Here is a 26,419-nt window from a genome sequence, read left to right as displayed (position 1 = left end):
TTAGCAATTTTCCGTGATTTATTCATATATAAAATACCAATGCATGGGAAGATAACGAGACTTCTTTGTAATTGGTTTTATGCTTCGTTTTGCTCCCACCATGCACCGTCTTGTTTATTGTTTTGAGCCCACCTTGGGACCATGGTATTTTGTGATAAAATACTTCCTGAGGAAGAAGTAGGGTTCAATCAAAGAAATAAATTGCCCTCATGTCACATGCCCCTCGAAGTAAAAGGTATCAAGCCTAGCTATATGGCTACAAAGAAAGCGCTTTACGGGAGGCAACCCGATGTTTTTATTTATGATTTTTGTTTTATGTGCTTGCTGCATAATTAGAGTTTTAAATAAATCATGCTAGCGTAGTTTTAAAATAAATTGCTAGGTTCAACCCATTTGAATATGTTATGATGATTACAATATGAGAATTAATTCCACCACTACTACTGTTCACCATAAAAATTCTTGTTCTATGTTGGATGGTCGAAATATTCCGAAACATTCAAGTTACGATCATCATTAAGTCCTCCACATTTACAAAAAATTTCACAAATTATTAATGTGTTTAAGTGGCTCAAATCTACAATTTACCGAGCTGCTGTTTTTTTGGACAGATTTTGTCCAAACTAGTTTAATTGGTTCTCTTGAATTATGAATATATTATTTTTGAGTTAGTTTATATATTGCCAAATTAAACATGCCTTCTGGACATTTGGAACCCGATTTAATTGGAGTCAAGATTATAGCATCTACTATTATCTCTATGCCAGTAACATCACCCAGCAGAAAAAAATAATGAGAAATATTTTTGTAGTGAAGTCTTTACACATGGAGAAACGTATAACAAATTGAAGTTGAATGGTTCAAACCATAAGCTTGGGGATGTCCAAGGCCAACCCTCCCCCCCCCCCCCCCCCCCCCCACCCACACCCCCCACACACACCAACATAACTTCACTTTGCAACTCTTCATCCTTGTTTTTTTATCAGTACGTTTATTTTTGCATGAACTTGGAGCATCGACGTGTGTGTTTACTTCACATATATCAAAGCATGCCCCATAACCAGCACACGCACGGCACGGGGCAGGGAAGGAAACGGGGTCTCTGCCACGCGGACGAACGGGGTTGAAATGACGGAGGAGCTTCGCCGGCCGCCGCTGCTGCATGCAAGGGTGCTGACCACCGCGTCAACTGGGAGGCCGGCTCCCTCCGCTCCCCCCTCTGCTCTGACGCCATAGGCGGCCGGCTTCCTCATCCATCCTGCGGCGCTGCCGGCTCCTTCAGCTCTGCCCGCGACCACCTCGCGCCGCGGGCTTCCTTCTCTCCCCCTGCGACCAGCACTGGCTGCTCACAAAGCAACCATCCGACGGCAGGCTACAGGCTTGAAGACAGAAGACCAGAACAGAGACACTTAGCCGTGTGCATTACACTGAAGAATGAGCATTGAACAATTGAAAGCAAGGGTTGAAAACTGAAATGCTACAGGCTACAAGCTGAGCATGTTATTTTGCGGGTACAAGCTGAGCATTTCGTAATTGAACAACTGAAAGCAAGAGTTGAAAATTAGCTGAAGCATTGAAAACTGAGATGCTATAGATTTCAATGCTTTATGTAACACTGGATTAAACTGAGTTTTGCAAGTAGTTTCAGTTAAGAGTTGCCAGCAAAACTGAGACTGATTTAACAGTTTCACAAACAAAAGCTGAACACTTCAATTATGAAGCACTGAAATCTGGACAATTTTTTTTGGTGTGTGTATGTTTTGTGCTTTGTTTCACTACAGTTTTGAAACAAGCCTGAACCTTGACTTATAACCATGTGAAGTAAATTTAAACTAATGTTACATGACCTTCCAGAGCCAATATGAATATCAATTTTTAACTAAAGTCAATTTTGCTGTTCCAGTTTGGCCGTCCTACAGTCATCTCCTCATTTTTATGTAAAGCAGCATATCAACTCCTCTTACTTGAAAAATATTGTTTCACTAGATATACAGCGGGCAATAGGATACTCTGACAACTGCAATATGGTTCTTCGTTTCTCTTAACACAACTATAACGTGTAACATTAGCTTTCTGCTATTTGGCATAAGTTTGCTAACTTTGTAAACTCTATGAGTATCAATTCGACACTGATGCTGAGAAGCAATATGGTTCTTCGTTTCTCTTAAAAAAGTGTCAAGTGTAGCATAATTACGTTGCACATAGCAGTATATCTATAAAAATTTGCGATCATACTATCACACTAGTACTTTATTCATACCTGGCCTAAAACCTACCGCATAAGAATTCAGAACTTCAAAGATGACAAAACATTCTGTAAAAGAAGCATTCACAAGGAAAAAACATAAATATCAAAGCAGACATGACGGCCACAATACAACAGCTAGAAGGATCAAATTGCCCTAAGAATAATCTGCGCCCCGTGCATCGGATGCAGTGTTATCACAGTATGCGGAGCATGAGTATAAGATGGTGCGAGCACGAACTCAAAGTGTTGAATGATCATGCACATCGCCATCTTGGCCTCAAGCAGCGCAAAGTTCTGACCAATGCAGATCCGTGGTCCCCAACCGAAAGGGAGAAATGCGCCTGGATTGTTTGGTGATGCCTTGGAGACCCCATCAACGAACCTTTTGGGATTGAACTCATGGACGTCGCCACCCCAGATGTCTGGGTCATGATGGATGAACATCACGGGGAGCTCAACCATCACTCCCGCAGGGTATGTGATGCCTCCAATCTCCATTTCCTTGTAAGTTTTCCGGTTGAATGTAATGGCTGGTGGATACAGACGGAGAACCTCATAAAGAATCATAGTCACCTGCAGATGCAAAGACAATGCAAAAAGTTAAATCCTCAATAAAAGAAGTTGATGTGTTCGGCACTTCGCAGCATGGTAATGAAACAAAATCGATCGATTATACTAAGTTTCAATATTTAAGCCCTTACCGTTTTGAGTCGGCTTAGACCTTCATATTCAGGTTTGTTTTTTCCAAATAGGTCCATGATCTCCTCCCTTGCACGGTCCTGCCATTCCGGGTGCATGCTTAGTAGGATCATGGTCCACGTGAGTAGCACTGATGTTGTCTCCATTCCTGCAAAATAGAATAACTTGCACTCCTCGACGACGTCTTCAATTGACATCCCCAGTTTGGCTTGGCCATTCTCATCCACGTGTCTTATGTTTGACTCTAGCAATAAGCCAAGCAAGTCGTCTTTGGTGCTCTCACCATCTTTCATCGCTTGAATTCTTTTTCCAACAAGACTGTGCAGGATCGATTCGATCTCCTTGGTGATTTGACGCATCCTTCTGTTGTTTTCAGTTGGCAAGCACCTGAAAAAATTGGCAAGTCCCGTTACATGTTGCAAAAAGAAAGTCTCTCGATCCAATTAGTAATTGCTAGTAAGTGAAGAGATCAATTAGTAGTACTAACAAGTAGCCAGGAATGAGAATCTTCGTAATGTTCGTCATGAGACGCTCAGCTTGCTCCGCCTGCAGCTGGAAAATCTTCCTTCCCTCGAGGTAGCTGCTGCTGAATGCGGTGCGAGAAATGACGTCCCCAGTCAGGGTTTGGAGCTCCGGCCAGACATCCAGCTCGCATGAACCGTCGGAGCCGAGGGACTCCATCCATTTGCTAACTAGGTCTTGGCAGGACGCAGAAAACGCCGGCAGCATGCGCTACATAGCCACACATTCAAATGATTAGTTCTGCACTCCATGACACTTCAAAAAATCAGGAAAAATAACATACTTCCAGGAGTATGATACGAGACGTATCTAAATTTATCTTGTGTACCTTGACCTTCTCGAGCTGGAATGCAGGGTTGAGGATGCGGCGATGCTTGGCCCACTTCTCGCCTTCGATGCTGGCGAGGCCCTCGGCGAGGAGCTTGGACAGCGCCGGGAACTTGGTCTTCTCGAAGTGCCCGAACTTGTTGGACATGACGTCCTTGGCGAGTTCGGGGTCGCTGAGAGTGACTTTGGGGACAGGGCCGAACCAAGAGAAGCACGCCTTCTTGCCGTGTTCCCGGACGGTGTTGTGGAGGAAAGGCGCGACGTGGTGGGCGATGTCGTGGCACCCCAGAGGCAAGGGCTTCGACCAGGCCTCCTTGCTCAGGCGGCCGTATTCCTTGAGGTCGCCGATGACGAAGCGGTAGGACGTGCCGCGGAGGCCCTGCGCGCGGAGCTCACGCTCGAGCCGCCGTGGCCGCCACCACACCTGGTCCAGCGTCTTGCCGACCTGCCGAAGGAACGCTATGCACAAGAGGCTGCGCAGCAGGAAGCCCCATGGCACTGAGACCAACGTCTCGAAAGAGAATCCGAGAACCATTATTTCTGTCTACTGTTACTATCGAAGTACCAGTAGAAATGGGATAACGATCTGTGCTAGTATTAGAAGCTGATCGATTGTAGTGGACTTTTACTGGAGATGGGTAAAGCTACGGTATTTGGCCTCACGTTATATAGAGCCATGTACGTACAGAGTGTCCCCTGAGTGTAGTCTATTTCTGCTGATTTGTTTAAGGTTTCTTCAAGTGTAAGACGAGTGGGGTTCGGTACGCCGGCCATGTTGCCTTGCTCCCAAGGAACTTGGTGGAGAAGAAATTCCGATGGGGATTGGCTAGGTCAACCTGGGGCATGGTGACGCCCAGGATGGGCACCCTGCAGTGGAAGCATCCCATTGATTGCTTCCTTGCTTGAGCTCAGAACTCAGATTGCTTGGTCTTCTTTGGAATTCGGGCACCGGCCGGCACATGCTGCAGTCACGTGATGTTTATTTCCAACTTTCTGCACTTCCGTTACAGCATATCCTCCTCTCTAATGCTACTCATAGTGGGAATACTTAGCTAGTAACATACTTGATGTTTATAATGTTTTTTGTAATTTTTCGCCGAACTAGTTCGTATATGTGAGGCGGAAACTCAACCTATGCTTGTTGGAGGCGATTTTAATATTATTCGTCGTCGGGAAGAAAAAAACAATGACCGTTTTAATGCTAAGTGGCCTTTTGTTTTTAAAAGGCCATTATTGAAAGTCTTGACTTGCGGGAGATTGCTCTTTCGGGTAGACAATTTACTTGGGCTAGCAGAAGTGAGGTTCCAACCTTCGAGAAGTTAGATTGTATTCTCTCAAGTATTGGCTGGGAACAAAAGTTTCCTTTGGTGTCTGTCCATGCGTTGACCCGCTCAGGGTCCGACCATACACCTTTGTATATTGATTCCGGCAGCCAGCCTCACTTAGGAAACCGTGCCCAATTCTCTTTTGAGCTTTCCTGGTTACGCGAGGAAGGCTTCTATGACTTAATTGCAGCTGAATGGGTTTCGGTGACTTCGGGTCGCAAGCCCATGGAGAGATGGCAAAATAAGATTAGGCACTTACGCCGTTTTCTTCGTGGATGGGCTAAGAACCTAAGTGGAAAATATAAAAAGGAGCGTGACCGTCTTCTTAAAATTATTGATGATCTTGATATTAAAGCCGAATCCGTCGATCTCACCATGGCCGAACGGGCCACGTCGAGGGAAGTTAGTGATTTCGTATCTAAGCTACGACGGGACGAGAATTCGAAATGGGCCCAACGGGCAAAGGTTAAATACATTCAGGAGGGTGAGAGTAACACGAAATTTTTTCACCTTATTGATAATGGGAAACACAGAAAGAAGAAGATTTTCCAGCTTGAGCAAGAGGAGGGGACTATCACCGGGTAGGCTAATCTTCAACTCTATATCTCTAAATATTATAAGAAATTATTTGGAGCTTTGGAACCAAATAATTTCTCCTTGGTGGAATCACAAGTTGATGATATACCTCAACTTTCTGCGGTGGAGAATGCCATTCTCGTGGCGGCATTTTCCGAGCAGGAAGTGCATGATGCCATTTTCCAGATAGAACATAACAAAGCGCATGGTCCTGATGGTTTCCCCGCGGAGTTCTATTAGTTTTGCTGGAATTTTATTAAACTCGATTTGTTGGCACTTTTTTCCCAGCTCCAAATAGGCCAGCTGCCTCTGTTTAATCTTAATTTTGGAATCATCACGTTGATTCCTAAAAAAGAAGATGCGGTTCAAATCCAGCAATACAGGCCTATTTGTATCCTTAATGTGAGCTTCAATTTTTTTACAAAAGTCGCTACTAATCGCATTGCGGGGATCGCTAGCCAGATGGTTACCCTAACTCAAACGGCTTTTATGCCAGGACGACACATCTTAGAAGGTGTTGTTGTTCTTCGTGAGACCATCCATGAGCATCATTGGAAGAAAATGGATGGGGTGTTTTTTAAAATTGATTTTGAAAAGGCCTACGATAAAGTCAAATGGCTTTTCCTGCAACAAGCACTCCGTATGAAGGGATTCGACCCAATCTGGTGCAACTGGATTTCACAATTTGTTCAGGGTGGGAGTGTGGGGGTCAAAGTTAATGACGATGTGGGCCATTTTTTTCAAACTCGTAAAGGTTTGAGATAGGGTGATCCTCTGTCCCTGATCCTGTTTAATATTATTGCGGATATGCTGGCCATCCTAATTGCTCGTGCCAAGGAAGATGGCCAAGTTGGAGGACTGGTTCCTCATCTCGTTGAGGGTGGTGTCTCTATTTTTCAATATGCGGATGACATGATTATTTTCATAGAACACGACTTAGCGAAAGCCGTTAATATGAAATTAATCCTTTGTATCTTTGAACAGTTCTCTGGCCTTAAAATCAATTTCCATAAAAGTAAGATTTCTTGTTTCGGTAACGCCAAAGACGAGGAACTTAGCTACAAGCGTATGTTTGGATGTGAATCTGGATCTCTCCCGTTTCGGTATCTGGGAATTCCAATTCATTTTCGCCCTCTCCTTAATAAGGAATGGAAATCGGTGGAGGATCGCTTTGAGAAAAAATTGGGTTGTTGGAAAGGTAAGTTGCTGTCCTACGGTGACCGCCTTACTCTCATTAATTCGGTGTTGACTTCCATGCTCATGTTTATGTTATCTTTTCTTGAAATTCCCGTTGGAGTTCGTAAAAGTTTACATTTTTACCGATTTCGTTTCTTTTGGCAATCGGACAAGCATAAACGCAAGTACAGATTGACCAAATGGAATATTAGTTGCCGCCCCAAAGATCAAGGCGGCCTGGGCATCGAGCTCGTGGAAGTTAAAAATAGATGCCTCCTTAGCAAATGGATGTTTAAGCTTCTTAACGAGGATGGGATGTGGCAAGAGATGCTATGGAACAAATACCTCCACAAGAGTACCCTCTCTCAAACAGCAGCCAAATCGACTTACTCGCAGTTTTGGAAAGGCCTTATGCATGTTAAAGATGATTTTTTTAGTCGCGGGTGCTTCATCCTTGGGGATGGTACCGGAATTCTTTTCTTGGGAAAACACCTGGCTCGGCACTTCGCCACTCTCCGACCAATATCCATCCCTGTACCGCATAGTACATCATAAAAACGTTTCTGTTGTCGCGGTCTTCCAGACAATTCCTCTAAATATTTGTTTTAGATGGAACCTCACTGGGAATAAATGGATAAGATGGCTTCACTTGGTTTAGCGGCTGATGGAGGTTAATTTCACGACCGAGCCCGACAGATTTGTTTGGAGTCTGACTTCCTCGGGTGTCTTCTCTGTAAAGTCTATGTACGCGGACTTTATGGATGGGCAAACGGTATTTCAACGGAAATATATTTGGAAGCTAAAGATTCCCTCTAAAGTAAAAAAATTTATGTGGTTTCTGGACCGACGGGTTATTTTAACTAAGGACAATCTTGCAAAACGGAATTGGGGTGGGAGCTGAAAATGTTGTTTCTGTGATGCTGATGAGAGCGTTCAACATCGTTTTCTCTCCTGCCCTCTTGCCCGTATTATTTGGCGCATCATTTTTGTTACATTTAATCTTCCCCCCCCCCCCCCCCCGTCAATTACTAATTTGTTTGGCAACTGGCTTAGTGGGGTAGAGAAAAAAGTTAAAGCTCATATACGGATGGGAGTTTCAGTTTTCTGTTGGGCTATCTGGAATTGCAGAAACGATGCGATTTTTAATCGATCCAGAGTTCCCCATTTTTTGCAGGTTATCTTCAAAGCTACGCACTGGATCCTTTTTTGGGCTTTCCTGCTTCCTACGCACCTGCGGGGGCTTATGGATTTTGGATGCAACCGGCTGGAGACGGTCTCTCGGGATGTCTTCAACTGGGCTGGCTGGCGGTGTACTAGACACCTCCAATTTTAGTCACCATGTTTGATGTTTTTTGCTGGCTTATTTTTTTTCCATGATCGCTTGTCGGTGACTTATAAGACCCATTTTTTTTATCTTTGCAATAAAAATGGCATCGTTTAGATGCAGTGGCCTGGGTTTCCACCCCTTTTCGAAAAAAAATATTTGATCAACAATTATTCAAAATATTAAATTATATTTAATATATGTATATAAAATCTATACCATTAGAAAGAGTTTTTCAAAAGGAAACCAACAATATATCTTTTGTGCCGCAATAATCTCATATTAACAATGTAATTTTTGGTCAAAGTTTGGCATAAAATTCCGCATGGGCCTTATAAACCTAAACGGAGGTAGTAAGTGCCAACTAGGCAATTTTGTGATGTGGCATGATAATAAATGAAAAAATTAGTGATGTGATAACTAGATATGTTACCATAACATCACACAAATCAAGACAAGATGAGTCTACAACATAATAAATGACACAATGTTTTACACAACATATAAGTTACTACCCAGCATGAAGGTAGTAACTTAGACTAATAACATAATCATGATACCACTCTAAGTTACTCCCCACTATGACCAGCCTAAAGCTGTACAAACATTGGATGCCAGGCAACAAGAGCGGATCAACCGTGTCATAATTAATGGCAGAGATCCAAAAAACGAGGCCAAGGGTGGAGTGATGATGCAGGTGTTGGATCCAGAACAGGGTGAATAATACACATGAGACTTAAATTAAATTTGGTCAGCTGTAAGAAAAGGTTAAATTTGATCAAAGTCATATAAAAAAACACTAATATTGGCAATATCAATATCGAGGAAAGATTTATCCAAACTAGGACCAAATCTTGGTTAATCACAAAAACTTTGGCAGGGTAAAGTTTGGTCACCATCCAAACATATCTATAAGGTAGTGTTCGGTCGATTGCAGGCCATATCAGCGCAACACTCAATATCTTATAGGTGATCCAGCTGTCTTGGTGCCAGCTAGCTAGCCTCGGTCATGCCTTCCCTGCCAGCCGCTCCTTCGCTCATGTTGGACCTCAAGCATGAGGCTCAACCGGTGTGGTGATCTGTGGGCTTGATGATGTGAAGACGAAGAGGATCTCTGGCAGGAGCAGCTCGCCTACATGCTCGAGGTGATCATGCGTGCAAGTGGAGCTAGACCATGGTTGTGTGCATCGACCGATGCAGAGGCCTGGAGGATGCCCTCCTTTTCCGAAAAAAAGTGGAGCTAGACCAACGGCCAGACAGGCACGCCTTCATGACGAGACTCCTGCGATACACACTAAGTGGAAGAGAGGGGGCGTGGTTCGAGACGAGATCCATTTGCTGCTGAGGAAGGGGACCGGTTGGGGGAATTCAGGAGGGAGAGAGCGTATATATATATGACACAGCGAGTTCCTCAGGTGGAAGATAGAGCATGCAGTTGCACGTTTGAGTTGATCGGGAATCGAACAAAGATGAAGCCACATGCATAAGGGCATCTCCAAGGGCGAGTCTTCATTTGTCCTACCCATTTGTTAAACAAAATATCGTGATGTCCAATGAGATCCCTTTTGTCTTCCTCATTGACTGGGCTCCGATGTGTGGGCCAGGCGGATAAGTTGGTACTCCCTAATCTCTCTCTCTCTCTCCCCCTCCAATTTGGGGAAGAAATGAGTAGACAAGTTTTGAACAAATGGAGTTTCTCATTGGGTTATATTTTTATTCAAAGGTTCAAACTTTGATCCGCCGTTAATATTTTCAGCATGCTAACCGCTTCGAGTTAATCCTTGGTGTCCGTAGAACCAATAACCAAACCCTAATTTAATTTCCAATGATAAATTTATACAAGTCAATACAAGCACTCTCGCTTGATCTAGAAATTTATATCGCCCTTCTGTAATTTATTCACCTATCAATTTGAAAAAAAAAATACTACATACCCCATGAGAGGTCCACAGAGATTCCAGATGGTGTAATCATCCGAGAGTCTTGATTATAATTTGTGCACCATACTGAGGATTTAGTGCCATAACGTTGAATGGTGCATGGGCATAGGATGGTGAGAGTTGAAACTCGAAACGCCGAAGGACCATGCAAAGAACCATCTTAGCCTCAAGCAGAGCGAAGTTCTGACCAATGCAAATCCTTGGCCCCGAACCGAATGGAAAGAACACTGGTCTATCATTGGTTGCCTTGGAAATCCCCTGGGCAAACCTTTGAGGCTTGAACTCCAACGCATCTTTTCCCCATATGTTGGGGTTGTGGTGTACCAATATTACAGGCAACTCAAAGACTACCCCTTTAGGATATGTGATGCCTCCTATCTGCATTTCTTTGGATGTCTTTCGGTTCAACGTAACTGCTGGTGGATACAACCTGAGCACCTCATACAGTATCATCGTCACCTAGATGAAAAATTGGATCCACAACATAGTAAGCAATGGCTCTCAAGCAAATTTTAAATTAGAAGTTTTGATGTAGCTCTGAGAAAACCGTGACAAACACTTGCCGTTTTCAATCGATTAAGACCATTGAAGCTGGGCTTGCCCTTGCCAAACACACTTAGGACCTCCTCCCTCGCTTCATCCTGCCACTCAGGGTGCATGCCAAGCACAATGAATGTCCATGTGAGCAACACTGATGTAGTCTCCATCCCTGCAAAGTAGAAGAGCTTGCACTCCTCAATCACTTCCTCTGTGCTCATCCTCGAGCTAGATGTTCCAATAGCCATGTTCGACTCCAGCATTAAACCAAGCAAATCGTGTCCGTGCCCATCGCTCTCGATTGCGCGCTCCCTCTTCTTGATGATTCCTCTCAATAGTCCTTCAATTTCCTGGTTGATTTCCTTCATCCTCCTGTTGTTTTCCGTAGGAAAGAGCCTGCACAAAGCAGTTGCACTGAGTGTAGGCATATGTAGATTCAAAGAACCGACCATCCTGTATACTTATTTCTCGAAGTTAAAGTATTAAACCTTAAAAATATAAATGCAATATACATAATAAACCTAGTAATATGAATGTGTTGGTCATCCTGCTAGATTATTTAGTTCAAACAAAAGAGGGTACTTACAAATAGCCTGGGATGTAAATACATTGGAAGGCTTTCATTACTCGCACGGCTTGCTCTGCCTGAAGCTGGAAGATCCTTCGTCCTTCCATGAAGCTGCTTCCGAACGCTGTGCGTGAGATCACGTCTCCGCTGAGGTTTTGGAACTCCTGCCAGATGTCTATTTCTTGTGATCCATTTGAAATAGCTAGTTTACTCTCCCAGCTGCCAATTAGCTCGGTGCAGCACGTCACGAAAGCCGGCAACATGCCCTAAAATAGCATCGGTTAGCACACACATATGGTGTTGTTGTGCGTACAGGAGCTAGGAGCTTGTAAAAAATAGTACCTTGAGCTTTTCCAGATGGAAAGCAGGGTTCAGAATCCTCCGATGCTTCGCCCATTTATCCCCGTCATAGCTTGCAATCCCAAGGGCTATCAGCTTCATCAGACGTTTGTTCGTGAACTTCTCGATGTGGCCAGACTTGTTTGATAGGATTTCTCTCACTAGCTCCGGCTCTGTGATGATCACCTTCGGAATTGGGCCAAACCATGTAATGCAAATGTTACCTGTAATGCATATTCTATGCCATTAGAGAAACAAAGACAACAAAATCTTAGATATGCATGAGCAAACCCATATATTATAGTATAGAAAATAAATGAGATTTGGTTCAATATATACCCCCACTACTACAAAACGGTCTATATGCAACGACATCAGTAACGGGTCCGGCGCGACCGTTACTGATGAAGAACATCAGTGTCGGTCGCGACCACGACCGTTACTGATGAACCGAGCAGGCACCGCCTGTCTCTGGCCAGCGACACATCAGTGGCGGTCGCGAGAAACGACCGCCACTGATGTACACCCATAGCTCGCGAGTAACATCAATGGCGGTCGGTTATGGGGCGACCGCCACTGACTAACCATGCATCAGTAACGGTCGGCCCAGCTCGACCGTCACTGATGTGTACACGATTATCAATAACAGTCGCGGAAACCTCGACCGACACTGATGCTCGTCGCGTTCTAAATACGCTGAGCGGAGCCGCAGCTGGTCGCGCCGCGCGTTGTAACAGACCAGCTGCGGCCCCTTCCTCTCCGGCAATAGCGAGGTGCTGCCTGACCGCGCCATGGTCGCCGGCGAGCCCCCCAGGTAGCCCCTCCTCCCTCCCCCCCGCGCCGGCGGCGCCGCCTCCATGGCCGGCGAGCGACCATGGCCGCCGAGCTCCGATCTACGAGCCCTAAGCTTCCCTCTCCCTCCCGATGTCTCTCTCCCCCCCCCCCCCCCCCCGATCTCTCTCGCCGGCCTCCAATTTCTCTCCGAATTTCCCCAATTTCAAATTTTTGAGCTCCGCGGCCGCCGGCCAAAATGCGGCCTTCTCGTCGTCGCCCGGAGCTTCCCTCTCGCTTGCGAGCTCTCTCTCCCTCCCGATCTTTCTCGCCGGCCTCCAATTTCTCTCCGAATGTCTCTAATTTCAAAATTTTAGTTAGCTCCGGTTAATTAGCACCTTAATCTCCTTGTCAATGATTAGGCTAACTATTTTGCTTTTTTGTTTTCTTGTGTATTGTGTTGTAGATCGAAGGACCGTTCTTAGATGTACGCCAAGGAAAGAATCAAGGCTCGATGGATAACCGAATGGATGGTCTTTTTTGGAGTCGCGAAAGGTGATATGGAACGAAAAGGACTTTTGATGATGCGTTGCCCATGTCGCAAATGTGGAAAAACATGCATGATGAAGCCGGAAGATGTTCAGATGCACGTGCTGGCATCGGGTTTTGTGGATGGTTATTCTCGCTGGACCTGTCACGGGGAGGATGCGGTTGATGTCGGTAGCGGTAGCGAAAATGATGATGTCCTGCGGTATGATCTGGCGAATGATTCCGAGGAAGAAAGAGAGTCGATGAGGAGGCTAATGTGGAAGGTGAAGGAGCTCCACGGGCAGGATTGCCGAAATGCTAGATGACCCGTACCTACGGGAGCAGCTGGAGGACCCCGAAGATGAGGCAGAGTCTGCTCAGTTCAAAAAATTGTTAGAGGACGCAAACACACCCTTGTATGATGGAGTTGGCGAAGAAAACAACGTGCTCGAAGTGACGCTCAAACTTTTGAGGCTAAAGGCAGCATCATGCTGGTCAGACAAGGGCTTCACGGGCTTGTTGAGTTACCTTGCTTCAGTTTTTCCACAGCCAAACAAGTTGCCCAAGAGCACATACGAGGCGAAGAAAATTACATGCCCGCTTGGATTGGATTGCGTGAAACATCATTCATGTCCAAACGACTGCATGGTATACATTGGAGAGCACGAGAACCATGAGAGTTGCCACATATGCGGTGCATCGAGATACAAGAAGAAAAACGTCAGAGCTGGCGAAGACGATGGGGAAGAAGTGATGAAGGGCAGGCCGGCAAAGACTGTCTGGTATCTTACGGCAATTGGCCGAGTTGAACGTTGGATGCAGAACGTTAAGGATGTGAGGTATCTCGTCCATCACGATCCGGCGCAGGCTGCATTCGATCCTGAGGGGCACTACCATGTGGAGGAACCTGGGGTCCTAAGACATCCTGCCGATGGGACTCAGTGGAGGAACTTCGACATGGCATTTCCGGATTTCGGGGCAGAGCCCAGAAACATGAGGCTCGGTCTCAGCACTGACGGGATAAATCTTTTCGGAAATATGAACAACAAGCACATCACATGGCTAGTGATCTTGTTTGTCTACAAACTTCCTCCATGGTTAATCATGAAGAGAAAGTACATCCACATGTGCATGCTCATACAGGGTCCAAAGCAGCCGGGAGCTGACCTAAATGTGTATCTGTAGCTAGTGAAGGAGCTGACCTAAATGTGCCTTCTGAAACTCCCGCTAAGAAACCAAGGAAGAAGACGCCGAGGGGGAGCCACAACTTGAAGAAGTTCTGTTACGTGGTCACCCGGCACTCTGAGAGAGGCCGCCCGGAGTCGCCAGAGAGGGCACAGAAGGCCTTCGCAACGACCTATGTAGCCGTTGCACGCAAGTATTGCAAGATCACCGACGAGTGGAGTGACATCTCCCAAGTCGTTAGAGACACGTGCATCACGGACGTTGCAAGGAGGTTCCAAGTCACCAACGAGTGGCGCGAGCGATTCCTAGCTGCCATCAACATAGCATTCCGCAATGGACTTGCTAATTGGAAAACCAGCGCTAGAAGGTGGATGGACAAACCGTACAAGATCATCAAGAAGAAATGGCCGTCGGTAACTGATGAGGCCGAATGGAAAAAGTTCAAGAAGGAATCGTCTGACCCTACCTTCATTGCGAAGAGTGAACGCATGAGGGCGCTGCGCTTAAGGAAGCCCTTGAACGACAGGCTAGGGAGTGCAGGGAAAGAGGGGAAGAAGAAGGTCTGGCGCAAGCAGGACCAAATTCTCGAGGCGGCAGGCAGGGTGCCTCCAGTGCATGACATGCTAGAGGACTAACATGCTAGAGAATATGCACGTCAGCACATGACACTCGAGCAGTGGGCGGGCATTGAGCCAATGCAGCCGCCTGTTAAAAAATTTACGGTAAGGGTTCACGTGCATTTAGTTGTTTTCGGCGTTAATTATGACACTCCCGATCCATATAGACTCACATCCTGTCTTATATGATAATAGGAAAATGCCCACAAATGGGAGGAGAGCAAGAGGTCAGAAACCTCCGACAACTCCGTGCAGAGCAAGAGGTGGGAGTCGGCTGTGACCGTCGGCTTGCAAAAGGCGGAGCACACGGGCCGTGTTCTAGGAGAAGGCGAAGGGGCCTGCTGGGATGATTATTTCCCGCCTGTTCCGAAGCAAAGCAGGGTCCAGAAAAAGCTCCCCGCTTCTTCTAAGATAATAGAACAAGCTAAGGCGGAGGCGCAAGAGCAGGCATCTATCGTGTCTCAAGAGGTGTCGCGGGAATATGCAGTGCAAGCTGTCCATCATTTAGTGTCGGCATTAGCCAAAGATCACCCCGCCCTTGGCACCATACTCGGGGGAGGAGTGGAAGGTTTGAGGAACCTCCTTCCTCCTCTTCCTCCTCTTCCCCCGCGATAGAGCACCCCGCTGAAGAGCAGCGCCGCCTTCGACACACGTATGGAGGACGAAGACATCTACACCCCAGGTTACAGCCCGGCTCCTAGCATGGACAACCCCCCCACTAGCCAACCTTCCCCAAGCGAGGGCAGCCGGGATAACGATCTGGGTCCGAGCGACAACATCCTTGTAAGCAAGCTTTTCAAACTCTTTTTCACTCCTTACCTTCATGAATAAAGATCTTATACACATATGCCTTTTTCTTGTTACGCGCAGGCACCGGTGAAGTGTCGTATCCATGTTGACAAGCCTGGGAAGCCTGTAGGCGCCATTGACCGCCTGATGCCCAGACAATCACCACCACTGGTGCACGGCATTCTCATGAACGACGCACAAGTGAGTGTGATGGTGGACTCCGTCGTCGACGACCATCGGGATTATGGTATCCCGCTACCTCCGGAGGAAGGCGTGGATATCCTAGGCAGTTGTCCAAACTACCAAATTATGTGGCCTAGGAGCTTGGTATCTCTCTACAACCAGCGCCGGCTCTCTATGACTCCATCTCCCTCCGTCCAGAAAGGTAATTCTCATTCACCGCTCGGCCTTTCCCCTAGGATACTTCCTCCTGTCGATGCCGGCGGAGATGAAGAGCGGGCAATGTCGATGTCTGCACAGCTCAAAGATAGCCAGACCACAGGGTCGGCACAGGCTGGAAGCGTCCCTCCCACCTTCTCTCTCTTGGGTGCCGCTGAGTCCATGGGTGGCCGCAAGATCGATGACAAGTACAAGGCAGAGGAGCAGAAGGCATGAGACAGTAAGAGAAGGCATAAAAAGAAGGGGCGCGGCGGCAAGACCATCAAGGAGTCCTCCACTGTCACTCAAGATGAGATGCACCATGTGCCTGACATAACTAGGGTCTGGGAGGACAATAGGTCTGACATTCTCATCAAGAACCCATATCAAGGCTAGAGATTCCAAGGCTATTTCGTGGCTAGGGAATTCGACCGGGTGCTTCTTTACTATCCTGGAAGACCGATGGTCACCGAAAATTCCCTGCGTGCCGTGTCTAGAGAGATGCAACAGATTCATCAGTTCTACATGCAAGCATCAGCTAGTTCTCAACAGCATGCCCAACAGATCAATGTTAGAATCCCAAAAGACTATGGCTTCTATGACCAAGAAACCGGGAACATTCAGGAACGTTTAATCACCATTGGTGTGGAGTTCAACGAACTATTCCACCTCTGTGACCGCCAAAAGCTTGATATCAACCTCTTAAGGCTATGGTTTGCCTACCAAATAAGAGAACTGCGGCGATTGAAGGTAAAAAAAGTAGCCATTCTAGACCCCGCGCTGTTCAAGTACGGTGACATCGGTCTTGTGCCAGAAAAGGATGCCTCAAGAACCATGGCATCTAAATACTTGGTGGCATGTCTCGAGAAATACGCGGATGACGACTTCATCCTCTTCTTTCTTAATTTGGAGTAAGTTCAATTTTATATATGAAACCGTTTGTTTTTTCTAATTCAGTCTTTCTTATACACCCTTAGATACTAAAGTTTGTTTCTTTTGAAAACAAAGACCATTGGGTGACAATACTCATTTGTTTGCCTTGGTCCGCGGTGTACTACTTCGATTCACTACTTCCGAAGAAGGGTGTTCGAGGTAGCTTCTGGAAACCCATTAAATCACTCATTAACACTGCCTGGACAGTGGCGACCAAGGGAAAACTAGCTGGTAAAGGCTATAAAGACGAGCCTCACCACAACCACAGGTTCCCTTGCCAGCAACAGCCGCCCGGCAGTGTGTTCTGTGGCTACTACTGCTGTCACATCCTTATAGAGAATGCCAGCATGTTCAAGCCTGAGTGGAAGGGGTCAGTCGCGGCGATGGAAGAGTACTAGCGGCCCCGAATGACAATGGGACACCGACCTAAATGGGTCATCTATAACATTCAAAGGGAGTTCACCCTCATAAACAATGAAGTTATCAAGCCTAGTGGGGACTTCTTCGAACGCGTGGAACAAGTCGTGCCTAGGGTTCACCCACGACAATAGATTCATTTGTATTCTTTATATGCTTTCATGAAATTTTGACACTTTGTAATTATGCTTTTATGGAATTTTGACACTTTGTAATCAATGTCGTGAAGTGAGATACATTTGTATTCTTTATATGCTTTATATGATGCGGCTTATATACATTTGTATGCTTTAAATGATGTGATGTGATGTGATGCGGCTTTATATGTATTTTTCTGCGATGAGATACATTTTTCTGTGATGAGATACATTATGTATATAATTTGCTGTGCTGTATATAATTTGATGTGCATTTCCTGTGTATTTACTGTGTTTTTAATTATTTTTTTAAATACCGAAAATGTATCAGTGTCGGTCGCTCGACCGACACTGATGCGGCGACGCGACCGTTACTGATGATATATACATCAGTAACGGTCCGGGAGGAGCGACCGCCACTGATGTATATATACATCAGTAACGGTCAGTGCGACCGTTACCAGACCGTTACTGATGATGGGTATCATCAGTAACACGAAGTTAGTAACGGCGGCCCCGACCGGTACTGATATGATTTTTCGACCGTTACTGATAATCATTTCTGTAGTAGTGCCCTTTACAAAGTTTAGATTAAACTGTACCCTTTTGATTGGAAGGGTATTATGGTCCATTTTTGTTGTTAGAAGGGAATTACTCAGCCATGCTATGAACACGTCAATGTCCATACTTCAATCACGACGTATGTCGCATAAGCCTACAAAGAGGAAGATCAAGGAGAAAAGTTTGACAACAATGGTTAGGCGGACTGCGATCAGCGTATTTTAGCTAAGAATGGGATGGTATACAGGTATAGGATGATTAGGCCCGCCAAACGGTAAAAAGCAGCAGCCGGCGGCAGTGCAAGGAAAAACCTACATACGCCAAGCCATCTTTTGAAAGTTACAACGAGCTAAGATTCCATTATAGAATCCAAGCCATCTTTGATGCTTCAAGTGCAGGTGCTGGGCCAAACTGTTCTCAATATAGTTGCTCTCCTGCTCCATCTATTACCGATTTGATAGAATCTGAATTGTTTCGTTCATCAGGGGAAAAATTAATTTTGGACAAAATTACCCTTTTATTTTTTTGTAAGCGGAGTTTACCGAAGCAAGCCTCAAAATATAATCTTTTAATTACATCCAATAGCTGGCAACACTTTCAAACGCGTCGAGCTCAATGTTCACACGCCGGAAACAAACATATTGGACTCAGAAGGGGAAGAAAAAAAAAATCCAGCCACTGAAACAACATAATCCACATGTTATCACGTACCGTGCTCCCTGACAGCGTGGTGGAGGTGTGGTACCACGCGGGGCGCTATGTCGTGGCACCACGGCATGGGCCTGGACCGCGCCTCCTCGTGGAGCCTGCCGTTCTCCGTGAGATCACCGGTCGGGAAAAGGTACGCGGTGCCGCGGAGCCCCTGCGCTTGTAGCGCCCGGCCGAGCCGCCGCGGCCTCAGCCAGCATCGCTCCGCGGCCAGGGAGGCTGCCCACAGGACGAGCAGGGCAGCGAGACCGGAGAGCAGCAGGCTCCACGGTGATGGAGAAGCCACACCACCTACGAGTGCCGTTGCTGCTACGTCGACCTCCATTAGTTTCTTACTGACTCGTGTGATCTTCAGACTAATTCTGAGGCTTTTAAACCAGCAAGCTGTGTACTGTGGAGTGACTGCTGTGCTGTACCAAGAGTAGCCGTGGTTTCGTGGAAACTGATCGAATGATTTTTAGGCGCGTAGAAAATGTAGCCAGCGATAGGTGTTTTGCTTGGCATCACATGTTTTTCTCCTCTTCCTTTTTTCCCTTTCTTTTACCGTGAGAATTTCTAGATGGCCACGAACGACGTTTCTGTCGAAAAAGACGTGCCAAACAAAGGGACAAGCAAAATCAGATTTGTTCTGCGGAAAATCTAGACTAAAGATCATGAATACCAGCCTCAAGCCGGGTAGCTATCCGTTAGGGACATTTTCAGCCATTGGATGACGATCTAGTCGATGAATTTCGTCTGCTTAGTGTTGCTATTTTTCTTTTCGGTGTGTGTGTGCGTGGTACCTTTAACTGTGTGCGTTTCGACACAGAAGCCGGGAGGGTGATTAGGGGCGGACCTAGGGGGTGCCAGAATTTTTCAAAAATTCTCGTACTATGTGATATTTGTTCACTAATATATCAAATCAGCTAATCATAGCCTCCTAGTCTTTTAGCCAATGTTTTTTAGGTGTGACTATACCTCATACGTCTGATTTTTAAGAAAAACACTTAAATCTCAGTTGACACATCAGGTCCGTTGGATTAAGATCTAGATGTCATCCTCACCTTTTCTTTTTCCACATTTTTCATGGATTAAAATCCAACGGTCAAGCACGTCAACTAATTTTTAACTAAAATACTAGCGACTTCTCAAAGCACAACATGTTCTTCATTCCTCAAAAAAATAAAAATAAAAATGTAATGTTGTTAAGTTTTGACAATAAAATTATACACTCATGTAGTATTTGTGATATTACTACCAATTGATCTATACGTATCAAACGTGGCACCCCTGATGATAACATCCTAGATCCGCTACTGGGTGTGATACTCTGTAATTCTATATAAATTGTGAGATCAATAAAAGCATCCATTTTAGAAAGAAAACGTACACTAGATATTACTACTGTAAAAGAAATTCAGAAATTTGCTCCATGGTAGAATCATATATTCCAAAATTCTAAACATAATATTAAAATATTTGCATGAACAGACTTCAAGTTCCTCGAGCATGAGGGAGGAGGATTTTCTTTTCTATGTTTTGTTTTTGAATAGTCATATATTGTAATCCTAGCTAGTTGTTAAGTTGGAATTCTTAATTAGGGATATTTCTCATCTAATTAACAACGTTTTTATGTAAATGTAAGAATTCTGAGAGAAATGAACATTCAATACTTGATTCTATTTTCTCATTTACAGTGATGCGCATCTTTAAATTGCGTTGAATTTCACTGAGTCCCAATTTCCCATCGTCATTGTTCTTTTTAATTATAAATTGGACAAGTGTGGGTAACTACTAGCTCCGTCCGTAACATAGTAGTCCCTCCGTCCGGAAATAAGTGACTTGATTATATATAAATTCAAGTCACTTATTTCCGGACGGAGGAAGTAGTTCTTTTAACGTGGACTGTTAGGTAACTACATTATCATCGTGGTGGTACTGTAACTGTAAGCTGGAGCTGATATGTTGGTAACAAAATTTTACCTTAATTTATGGGTTACTGCATGAAACTCTACCAATTACCACGCCTCATAAGGTCACGCACACCTTAAAATCACGGGGAAAAGCATAATAGCATGAGGTCTGCTTTTTCTAAACGAACTGAACCGAGAAGAAAGCTGTTGTCTCTCACCAAACAAAAATAAGATGGACATAGTTCACACTAACAATTAATGGCTAGATCCCACAAGGTTCAATAGTATCATACTACTCCCTCCAATATATAATAAGTGTCGCTGATAATACAATTTTATACTAATGTATATGCACCAAATTCACATCATAGTGGTATATTTAGCATGTGACACAACATCAAACATGTCATGTCATGGCTAGGGACCACCAGACTAGTACATATGTGGCTCCAGTATAAGCGTGTAACGCTTTCTGTCTTTACAACCAATAACCACATCATAATTAATTTATAGCACTCACTCTACAACTTATCTCGTCATCTTAAAATTTATTACTCGTGATAAATTTATATGCCTATTGTTACAAGTTGTCACTGTTTTCCACCGCACGCCCATTCGGAAAAAAGACTACCCCGCGACAGATATGTCCACGGAGATTCCAGATATGATAATCATCTGAGGCTCTTGATTATAATTTGTGCACCATGTTGAGGATGCAGTGTGACGACAGTGTATGGTGCATGGGCATATGACAATGAGAGTTCAAACTCAAAACGCTGAAGGATCATGCTTAGTGCCATCTTAGCCTCGAGCATTGCAAAGTTCTGACCGATGCAGATCCTCGGCCCCGAACCGAATGGGAAGAAAGCTGGTCGGTCCTTGGTCGCTTTGGAAATCCCCTCCGCAAACCTCTGGGGCTTGAACTCCAACACGTCTTTTCCCCATATGTTTGGATTGTGGTGGACCAAGATTACAGGCAACTCAACGACTATCCCTGCAGGGTATGAGATGTCTCCTATACGCATTTCTTTGAATGTCTTTCGATTCAGCGTGACTACTGGTGGGTACAACCTGAGCACCTCGTACAATATCATTGTCACCTGGATGAAAAATTTGGAGCCAAAGGTTAGTTAGCAATGAGCAAACATTCATGCAAATTGTAAACTAGAATTACTTATGTAGCGCTAAGAAAACCGTGCGAAACACTTGCCGTTTTCAGTCGATTCATACAGTCGAAGCTGGGCTTGTCCTTGCCAAACACGCTTAGAACCTCCTCCCTCGCTTTATCCTGCCACTCGGGGTGCATGCTGAGCACGACAAGTGTCCATGTGAGCAACACTGATGTAGTCTCCATCCCCGCAAAGTAGAAGAGCTTGCACTCCTCAATCACATCCTCTATGCTCATCCTCAGGCTAGATGTCCCACTGGCCTTATTCGATTGCAGCAGCAAACCAAGCAAATCGTCTCCATGCTCATTGCTCTCTTTTGTGCTCTCTCTCTTCTCAATGATGCCTCTCAGGAGCCCTTCGATCTCCCGATTGATTTCCCTCATCCTCTTGTTGTTTTCAGTAGGAAAGAATCTGGAAAACGCAAAGCAATTATATGTATATTGAAAGACTGGTTTAATTCTACACAACAATGAAAAGAATCTTCTTAAAACAGTAAGTATTATTAATACAAGTGGCAAACAAGCTGCCACGTTCTTCCACGTAATCTAAATATGTGTCACACGTGCATACGACGCTAACAGCTTTGTTCGCACACATCATGTTCATGTACATGAAGGGTTCATTCAGGATCCACTGGCAAGTTAATTTGTAAGCCCACACAGGGATATACATAACTCTACATGGACCCTTTTCTCTGGGAGATGTGTTTTTCTGGACATACGACCAGCAGAACCAAGACTATCGTTGGATTTCACTTGGTTTACACTTTGGCATAACTTTTATTTAAATTTAGCAATTTGATGCATGATAAAAAATTGTACTCCCTCCGTCCAACAAAAGATGTCTCAAGTTTGTTAAAATTTGGATATATCTAGACATGACTTAGTGTATAGATGTATTTAAATTTGGTCAAAGTCGAGACATCCTTTGTTGGACGGAGGGAGTAATAATTGACAATTGATTTCTGTTTGATGAAAAATGAAGCGGTTGTATGAACAGTTCAACCGAAACAGAGTGTTGGAACAGAAACTAGAACAAAGTAACAATTTTATTTTATTTTACAAAATACAAGCCCAAGCAAAAGAAAGATGAAAATAATCAACCTAAATCTCAGGTCTATACAACAATTAATATATAATTAATATATATTTTCCAATCATGAAAAATGCAAGTCGATCCAAACCAGTATCAAAAGGATAGAAAAATGTAAAAAAAGAAACAAGATATGATGAAAGTGTGTGAGAAAATATGTTTGAAAGATAGATAGGCAATTAGATTTAGATGGAGATGCCTAACAGGTAACATCAATATCCGAAGGCATGATACTACATTAATCGGAATAAAAAAAGCAATGGCAAATCTCCTGTGATGAACGAAAGAGCGAATACAAGGTTCACGTACTAGGCCGGCCGGCCTGAAGTTTTAGACTTAATCCTGGATGTTAAATTTCTCAAAAACAAATCATAAAGATTGACAATGAGGGATCGGGATTGTGGAGTGGAGGAGAGGAAAATTTGGAGATTAGCACGAGTTATATGGTTTTGCATCAAGGATCCCAAATCTTAGTGCCATTGTTCTTCCATTGTCACACACCAGGTCCTTAGCAACAATCCAATACACTTATAATGTTTTTAAATAAAATTTTAGTGGCAACTTACTAATAGAGATGACAATACAAATTTTGACAAGTCATGGAATTTGGGCTACAAGATTTGTATAATTTGAAATAGTATATTGATGTCTCAAAATCAATATACTAAACACTTAAAAACTTAGTGCAATATACGTAATAAATCATTGGGTCATCCTGCAAATCTTAGTTAAAATAAAGGAGGATACTTACAAGTAACCTGGGATGTAAATATACTGAAACGCTTTGATTACTCGCTCGGCTTGTTCTGCTTGAAGTTGGAAGATCCTTCGTCCTTCCATGAAGCTGCTTCCGAAAGCCGTGCGTGAGATCACGTCTCCACTGAGGTTCTGGAACTCTTTCCAAATGTCTATTTCTTGTGATCCATCTGAATTAGCTAGTTTACTTTCCCAACTATCAATCAGCTCAGTGCAGCACGTCGAGAAAGCCGGTGACATGCCCTAAAATAGCGTCGGTCAGTACGCACATACAGTGTTCTGTGTACGTACACTTCGTTCGAGCTAGGAGTATATAAGAATAATATACCTTGAGCTTTTCGAGATGGAAAGCTGGGTTCAGAATCCTCCGGTGCCTCGCCCATTTCTCGCCATCGTAGCTCGCAAGCCCAAGGGCTATGAGCTTTCCCAGACGTTTGAATGTGAACTTCTCGAAATGGCCAGATTTGTTGGATAGGATATCTCTCACTAGCTCTGGCTCTGCGATGATCACCCTCGGGACCGGGCCAAACCATGTTATGCAAAGGTTACCTGCAGTGCAGTTCAATGTTCTGTGCCGTCAATCTTAGAAAACATAATTTTTTTTAATTACATCATGTGCGCAATTGAGATGTAGACTAAGAACACGATGATGTCAAAAAAAAATTGCCAGTAAGAAAGATCATTAAGAAACAGGGGAACCTTCAGACCACTGTAACACGATCCAATAGTTGAGAACACTTTTCACCGTCGAGCTCAGTATTCACTCCGAAACAAACATTTTTTGAGCTATTAGAGAGAGAAGGGAAAGAAATCCAACTCCTGCAACAACATAATTTATTCCCTCTGATCCTAAACTATTGACTTAAATTTGCCTTACATGGATGTATCTATTCAAAAATGTCTAGATACATGTAATATTTTGACAACAATTTAGGATAGGAGGCAGTAATTACCGTGCTCCTTGACAGTGTTGTAGAGCTGTGGGACGACGCGGGACACAATATCGTGGCACCGTGGCATGGGCTTGGACCGCGCCTCTTTGTTGAGCTGGTCGTTCTCCATGAGATCCCCGGCCGGGAAGCGATACGCCGTGCCCCCGAGCCCCTGCGATCGGAGCGCCCGGCCAAGCCGCCGGGGCCTCAGCCAGCATCCCTCGGCTGCCTGGGAGGCTGCCCACAGGACGAGCAGGGCAGCGAGACCGCAGAGCAGGCTCCACGGCCATGGAAAAGCCACATCACCGACGAGTGCCGTTGCTGCTACGTCGACCTCCATTAGTATCTGACTTCTGAGGCTTTTAAACCAAACTGTGTACTATTGTGGAGTGACCCCTGTACTGCCTGTACAACAGAGGAGGCTTGGTGCAAACTGAATGTTTTATAGGCCCATGGAAAGCGTCGCCGGCGCTAGGGGCTTTGCCTGGCATCACATGTTTTTCTCCTCTTCTTTTCTCCTTTCTTTATCGTGGGAATTTCTAGGCAGCTTGTGTGGAAAACGATGTGCCACACGAAGGACAAGCAAAAGCAGATTTATTGTTTGCATCGACCAACCGTGGCACAGACCCGCGCAGATACGTCATCATAATTGTAAATCAGGATATTGCTTTCGTCGTTGTAAAGTCCAGGATATTGCTTTCATTTCTGTGGGGTCGTCATTTCGTCAATGAGCCAGTGAGTAGGGCTAGAATTGCTCTATCTTGTGGTCGGACGATCCCCCGCTGACGTCCTTGTGCCGCTCATCTGTTGTCGCTTCTAAATGGCCGCTTTTCTGTTAAAGATAAAGAAAGAGTCAATGACATATCCAGTACATAAACTTTAAATGCCCGAACAATTACATACTCACTCCGTTCAAAAAAACATGTCTCAAGTTTGTCAAATTTTGGATGTATCTAGACATGACTTATTGTATAGATGCATTTAAATTTGATCAAACTCGAGACATCTTTCGTTGGACGGAGGTAGTACAAGAAATTGAAAAATGGGACCAAAAGGTCCAAAACTTGTTTAGGCGAGAGATTAGTGCCCATGTTAGTTTGAATTAGCTACATTGGCTGTTTAGTCGGTTTCATTTTTTTCATTTTAGTCCCTGTGATCGAAATACAATTTCTTTCTCGTCCTAGGGAAACTCATAAAGGAAAGGAAGAAGGATATCGTCACTATTGTACATACGCATCGCTGGGCTCATTTTGGACCGAAAATTCTTTTGAGTGCTCGTTTGCCAGGAGTTTCGGTATCCTCCCTCGCCCTCCCTCGGCTGATTGGAAGGCTGCAATGGGCTCACCGATTTGAGCATGCGCGGCGGCCTATTCATATATGGCCCCGTATGGGGCAGGCCATTTATTGCGCTCATTTGGCCCATTTCAGGAATACAGGACGCATAGGCACTTTAGATGGGCCATATCTTTAGTTCACAAACCTTGTTTTATCAAATTTAATCAAATATTCTCAAATTTAATCAAATTTGATAATCAAATAGCACATGTCTATAACCTGTGTCATTTTTAGCCTTCGCCACATGCAAAGTTTAATCAAATTTATTTTTTAGAGTAAAAGGAGCCGGCCCCCAATTTCATTAATGAAATAAGCAGTAGAGGTTCATACATGCAGAGGTAAGAGTAAAAAACATCGGAGGTCTTAATTCTTTCGCAAATGTCCCAAGTTAGTCCTAATTCTTTGAAACTGCACGTTTTAGTCCTAATAGTTTCGTAAGTGGTTCTCAGGTCCTATACTGGCTCTGGCGCATGCCGCCTGCCTACGTGGCTCTTCGGGTCCGCTTGTCAAGTGCCAACACGGACCGGTTTTTGCAACTAACCCCTTGGCTCCTTCCGTCTTCTCCCCCGAACACCTGAAGCTCTCTGCCTCTAGTTCCCCCTTTCTCCCTGCCTCCGGTGAGCTCGCCTCCCCCATCT

The 26,419-nt window shown here is 44.7% G+C and overlaps 3 protein-coding genes across 4 annotated transcripts; all 3 read right to left on the bottom strand.

Annotated features, from left to right (window-relative positions):
- Window positions 1-958: 958 nt before the first annotated feature.
- Window positions 959-4,446, bottom strand: LOC100827267 (cytochrome P450 72A15). Of its 2 annotated transcripts, XM_014898335.2 has the most exons (5): window positions 3,798-4,446; window positions 3,435-3,679; window positions 2,950-3,334; window positions 2,487-2,821; window positions 959-1,379 (listed from the first exon to the last, which is right to left on the bottom strand). In XM_014898335.2, exons 1-5 carry the CDS (start codon window positions 4,329-4,331, stop codon window positions 1,373-1,375), a joined length of 1,506 nt encoding a protein of 501 aa, XP_014753821.1. In that variant the 5' UTR covers window positions 4,332-4,446; the 3' UTR covers window positions 959-1,372. The 2 variants fall into 2 exon arrangements, with proteins under 2 accessions (XP_014753821.1, XP_003566910.1); XM_003566862.4 differs by lacking the exon at window positions 959-1,379 and having other exon boundaries at window positions 2,149-2,821.
- A 5,542-nt stretch (window positions 4,447-9,988) lies between these two features.
- Window positions 9,989-19,030, bottom strand: LOC100840923 (cytochrome P450 72A13). The gene is made up of 5 exons (XM_003569354.4): window positions 18,609-19,030; window positions 11,585-11,805; window positions 11,261-11,508; window positions 10,701-11,070; window positions 9,989-10,596 (listed from the first exon to the last, which is right to left on the bottom strand). Exons 1-5 carry the CDS (start codon window positions 18,928-18,930, stop codon window positions 10,168-10,170), a joined length of 1,590 nt encoding a protein of 529 aa, XP_003569402.1. The 5' UTR covers window positions 18,931-19,030; the 3' UTR covers window positions 9,989-10,167.
- A 1,744-nt stretch (window positions 19,031-20,774) lies between these two features.
- LOC100840622 (cytochrome P450 72A13) lies at window positions 20,775-24,869 on the bottom strand. Its single transcript, XM_003569353.3, has 5 exons — window positions 24,468-24,869; window positions 23,843-24,063; window positions 23,510-23,757; window positions 21,708-22,077; window positions 20,775-21,597 (listed from the first exon to the last, which is right to left on the bottom strand). Exons 1-5 carry the CDS (start codon window positions 24,784-24,786, stop codon window positions 21,169-21,171), a joined length of 1,587 nt encoding a protein of 528 aa, XP_003569401.1. The 5' UTR covers window positions 24,787-24,869; the 3' UTR covers window positions 20,775-21,168.
- Window positions 24,870-26,419: the final 1,550 nt, after the last annotated feature.

The sequence above is a fragment of the Brachypodium distachyon genome, chromosome 2 (genome assembly GCF_000005505.3).
Source record: "Brachypodium distachyon strain Bd21 chromosome 2, Brachypodium_distachyon_v3.0, whole genome shotgun sequence".
NCBI classification, from domain to species: domain Eukaryota; kingdom Viridiplantae; phylum Streptophyta; class Magnoliopsida; order Poales; family Poaceae; genus Brachypodium; species Brachypodium distachyon.
This window is presented reverse-complemented; position numbering and strand designations above follow the sequence as displayed.